Consider the following 4,763-nt stretch of genomic DNA (forward strand, 5'->3'; position numbering starts at 1 on the left):
GCTCTGTTGCCCAGGCTGGAGTGCAGTGGCGCGATCTCGGCTCACTACAAACTCTGCCTCCCGGGTTCACCCCATTCTCCTGCCTCAGCCTCCCGAGTAGCTGGGACTACAGCCGCCCGCCACCTCGCTTGGCTAATTTTTTGTATTTTTAGTAGAGACGGGGTTTCACCGTGTTAGCCAGGACGGTCTCAATCGTCTGACCTCGTGATCCGCCCGCCTCCGCCTCCCAAAGTGCTGGGATTACAGGCGTGAGCCACTGCGCCCAGCCGACCTTTCATTTTTTTTCTTTTTCTTTTTTTTGAGACTGATTTTCGCTCTTGTTGCCCAGGCTGGAGTGCAATGGCGCGATCTCGGCTCACTGCAACCTCCGCCTACCGGGTTCAAGGGATTCTCCTGCCTCAGCCTCCCGAGTAGCTGGGCTTACAGGCGCAGAGATGGGGTTTCACCATGTTAGCCAGGCTGGTCTCGAACTCCTGACCTCAGGCGATCCACCCTCCTCGACCTCCCAAACTGCTAGGATTATAGGCATGAGCCACCCTCATCTTAAAAACACACACAAAAGCTCTGGAGAGACTCGCGGAGTTATAAACTACAACTCCCAAGAGACTTCGCGGCCGAGGCCTCCGCCCACTTCCGAATCTCACTTTCCATTGCTTCCAAGTACCGGGCGGGGCTTTGCTTCTTCAACCGAACTTGACCACATGGGAGGAGGCGTGGCAACCAATGGGCGCATGAGTTAGCTGGATGCGGCCAATGGGAGCGTGCAAAGCGCTCATATGTGGGGGCGGGGCTAGAGTGCGCACCAATGACGGGGTGTGGTGGCGCCATCAGTGTGGGCTGTGCCGTGGCTGGAAGTTACTGTGAGGCGGCGGCTTAGAAGGCGGCTGTGGTGGCGGCGGTGGAGGCTGAGGCGGCGGCCGAGGCGGCGACGGAGGAAACAGAAGATGGTGAGTATGGCCTCCAGGCCTCTACTCCCCCTCCGCTCGACAAAATGGCGTCGTAGTCCCACCCATCTCTAGTATCCCCCTAGGCCCCTCTCCGCCCTGCCCGGCCCCCTCAGGCTTGGCCCGCCCCTCCCACTCACCTGTGACCTTCGACCCCCGGACCCTACCGAGAGCTTCCTGATGATCCCACTGCCACTCCTTCTCCGACCCCTGACCCCATCCAGGATGCCAGGCCCTGACAACTCATTCATTTCCGGGTTGCGGCTCCCCCTCGGAAATCGTCCGGGGTGGGGATGGGGTCCCGTAAGACCCCCTGGTCTGGCCTCGTCCTCAGCGCGCTGGGCCTGGATCTCTTCAGTTCAGGAGAATTTGGGAGGCCGGCCTGGGTCCCGGGGAGGGGGAGGGGGCTTGGCACCGTGATATGCGGGGCTTTGTCGCCAAAGGAAGTGCGACATCGCCGACTGTCCCGGTCCCCCAGGCCCTGACCCCACCTCCGCCATTCTGGGCCCTTACCCGCCCCTAAGAATGAACAACTTTTATCTCCCATCCACATGGGTTGTCCCTGTCAAATGAGGGTAGCAGTAGTCTGAACCTCTTAGGGTGGTGACAATTTAGGTAACTGACGTCGTAAAGGACTTAGGATAGTGAATGCTGAACAGATGAGCTGGGTGACTCGAGGCCAGTGACGTTCTCTTCTAGTTGTCCCCTCGTCATGAAGTGTGGATGGTCCCCACCTGGCTGTTGGAACGTGGAAATTCCTTCCGGATTCCTCAGTCATCCTGGAATTTGGGTCTGGTGGTTCTTCGGGGTTCAGTCTCCCCACCTGAAAAGTGGGATGGTGACCCACCCTCAGAGTGGAGCTAAAGCCTCTCCCCAACCCCCACTAATTAGCATCCTCAGGGCTGGGAAGAGTGTTGGAAAGCTTGGTCAAGATACATCGAGGCTCCTTTGTTCCCTGACCCAGACTCCCAGCCCACAGTCCACAGTCCTTGGGATGTGGTGGGGATGAAAGGAAGACTCCCTTTCAGGAAGAAAATGGGAAGGTGGGTTCCTAGTGTGGGGGCCCCCAAGCCTGGGTGTTATCCTTGACACCTTGGTACAGTCTCATCCCTACGGCCAATCATGAGTGGATTAGATTGGCTCTGCCTTCAGAAAACACCTGAATTCATCCATGGCTTCACACCCTGTTGCAGGTACTGCCACCTTCCACCTGCATACCTGTCTCAGCTTCTTCCCTGGTCTCCTAGCCTTGCTCTCACCCCTTTGGCAGTTCATAATTCACCTGAACCAGAAGGAGCTTTTTTTTTTTATCAGAGGCAGGGTCTCATTCTGGCGCCTAGGCTGGAGTGCAGTGTGTGATCGCAGCCCACTGCAGTCTCCACTTCCCAGGCTCAAGAGATCCTCCCACCTAGCTCATTTTTGTACTTTTTGGAGAGATGGGGACTCCCTATGTTGCCCAGGCTGGTCTCGAACTCTTGGGCTCAAGTGATCCTGCCTCAGCCTCCCAAAATGCTGGAATGACAGGCATGAGCCACACCTCACTCAGCCCTTGGAGGAGAGAAGAGGATTTTTAAAGGGCGGATAGGGGAACACCAGGCAGAGAGGAGGGCGTGGCTGAAATGTAAGATGGTGTGTGTACAGGGTTTTGCATGCCTGATGGAAGGGCTGAGCAGGTTTTACTTGGGGAAATGGAGAGCCAAGGATAGTGTGTGAGTAGGTGAGGGGTTCAGATCTGAGTATCAGAAAATTTTTCTTCCTTTTTTCTGTTTTTTTTTTTTTGGTTCTAACAACAGAGAAAAATTCTTCTAGGGTCCGAAATAGAGGCAAGATTGTCAAAGACAAGCTTGCAATCCATGAGTTTTACAGATCGAGAAAGCCCAGAGAGGCACAGGGACCATCCCAAGGACACCCAGCGAGCTTGAACTCAGGCCTCCTCGGCTTCCTGCCAAGAGACGGAGACTTGGCTGCAGCCAGGACAAGCTGCCAGCCAGCTGTGTGCCATCTGCCCAGCTGGAGGTGGTAAGACCAACCAGCCGCTTCTTGCGGCTGCCACCAGCTGAGCCCGGCCACCGCGGGGCACCCTCTGCCGGTCAACAGGAGAGATAACTACAGCACAGCTCCCAGCTGACCGCGGGCGATAATGCCTTGTGCGCACGCGCGTGCTGAAAAGGCGCTGTTCTCCCGCTACCTTTTGGTTTGTATGAAGAACCCTGCCCCGCGGACAGACTGGCGCGCCTCTGTTGCGCAGACGCAGAACTACAACTTCAGGGTTTTCCCCAACGGCCTGTTTTTGCACGTTAGGAGAAACTACACTTCCCATAATCCTTTGTTCCAGGGTTGGGCGCCTCTGGGCTCCGGAATCGCCGGCGGCCGGGCCTGCGGGACCCACTGAGGGTATGGCTCTCTTGGCTGGATCCCTGTTGGGCCCCACGAGTAGGTCGGCAGCGTTGCTGGGTGGCAGGTAAGTCCTCAAAGGGGAACCCTTCCCCAAATCTGGGAATAAGGGCGTCGGAGGCTGGCGCTACTGTTCACTGCCCGCATGACCTGCCAGTGACTTGCGCATTTATGGAGCGCATTTTGCAGCCAGGCTCTGTCCCCGGGAGCAGAGGCTCAGAGAGGTTGAGCGCCGAGATCACCCAGCACCCCGTCTGACCTTTCTCGCCGTCCCTGTACCCACGCAGGTGGCTCCAGCCCCGGGCCTGGCTGGGGTTCCCGGACGCCTGGGGCCTCCCCACCCCGCAGCAGGCCCGGGGCAAGACTCGCGGAAACGAGTATCAGCCGAGCAACATCAAACGGAAGAACAAGCACGGCTGGGTCCGGCGCCTGAGCACGCCGGCCGGCGTCCAGGTCATCCTTCGCCGAATGCTCAAGGGCCGCAAGTCGCTGAGCCATTGAGGATCGCGATGCTGTCGGCGGGACCGCCAGAGAAGCATCGGCCTCACCTCGCGACCTTGCCTGGCGCTGTTTTTGCAGGGAGCTGGGGAGCAGGAACGCCTCGGACCTGAGTACTCTCCGTATTGTGGGGTTGAAGGCTGGATGGGAGCTTGCCAAGTCCCTTTTTACGCTTTTTAATTAGGAAGCGTTTCGAACCTGCGCAACAGACCGAAGAACAGTACAGCGAACCTCCTTGTACCCAGTACACAGCCTTGACTACCGACCACCTACAACCCGTCCCTGCCCCATCCTTGGTTCTTTTGAAGCTGATCTTAGGCATCGGATTATTTCTTCTATAAATATTTTTTGTATCACGGAGAGAATGTATCTCTCCAACATGAGAGCTCATTAAAACATAATTACAAAGCGTATCACATCCAAAGAAATTATCAATAATTTTGAAATATTGTTAAACGTGTAATAAATGTTCAAAGTTCCAGTTGCCTTACATGTCATAACTCTTTTTTTTGTTTGTTTTTGAGACAGAATTTCCCTCTTGTTGCCTAGGCTGGAGTGCAATGGGGCGATCTTGACTCACCGAAAACTCTGCCTTCCGGGTTCAAGCGGTTTTCCTGCCTCAGCCTCCCGAGTAGCTGGGATTACAGGCATGTGCCACCAGGCCCGGCAAATTTTGTATTTTTAGTAGAGAGGGGTTTCTCCATGTTGGTCAGGCTGGTCTAGAACTCCTGACCTCAGGTGATACGCCTGCCTCAGCCTCTCAAAAAGTGCTGGGATTACAGGCCTGAGCCACTATGCCTGGCCTAATTTTTGTGTTTTTAGTAGAGACGGGGTTTCAGCGTGTGGACCAGGCTGGTCTCAAACTCCTGACCTCAGGTGATGCACCCGCCTCAGCCTCCCAAAGTGCTGGGATTACAGGCGTGAGCC

At 56.1% G+C, this 4,763-nt stretch overlaps 3 protein-coding genes across 3 annotated transcripts in view; 2 read left to right on the plus strand and 1 right to left on the minus strand.

The window, feature by feature from the left end:
• ABHD8 (abhydrolase domain containing 8) overlaps nucleotides 1–1,527 on the minus strand; it is a 26,497-nt gene extending 24,970 nt beyond the window's left edge. The window contains exon 1 of the mRNA XM_011925745.1: nucleotides 1,458–1,527. Coding sequence (XP_011781135.1) covers nucleotides 1,458–1,497 — 40 coding nt within the window. The 5' untranslated portion in view covers nucleotides 1,498–1,527. The remainder of the gene's footprint in view (nucleotides 1–1,457) is intronic.
• MRPL34 (mitochondrial ribosomal protein L34) overlaps nucleotides 1–4,322 on the plus strand; it is a 28,802-nt gene extending 24,480 nt beyond the window's left edge. Inside the window, exons 2-3 of the mRNA XM_011925743.1 lie at nucleotides 3,280–3,405; nucleotides 3,626–4,322. Of these exons, the coding sequence (XP_011781133.1) occupies nucleotides 3,341–3,405; nucleotides 3,626–3,839 (279 nt within the window). The 5' untranslated portion in view covers nucleotides 3,280–3,340 and the 3' untranslated portion in view covers nucleotides 3,840–4,322. The remainder of the gene's footprint in view (nucleotides 1–3,279; nucleotides 3,406–3,625) is intronic.
• Nucleotides 868–4,763, plus strand: part of DDA1 (DET1 and DDB1 associated 1) — a 17,549-nt gene continuing 13,653 nt past the window's right edge. Inside the window, exon 1 of the mRNA XM_011925742.1 lies at nucleotides 868–947. Within this exon, the coding sequence (XP_011781132.1) occupies nucleotides 945–947 (3 nt within the window). The 5' untranslated portion in view covers nucleotides 868–944. The remainder of the gene's footprint in view (nucleotides 948–4,763) is intronic.

The sequence above is a fragment of the Colobus angolensis genome, unplaced genomic scaffold, assembly GCF_000951035.1.
Source record: "Colobus angolensis palliatus isolate OR3802 unplaced genomic scaffold, Cang.pa_1.0 Scaffold66, whole genome shotgun sequence".
NCBI lineage: Eukaryota > Metazoa > Chordata > Mammalia > Primates > Cercopithecidae > Colobus > Colobus angolensis.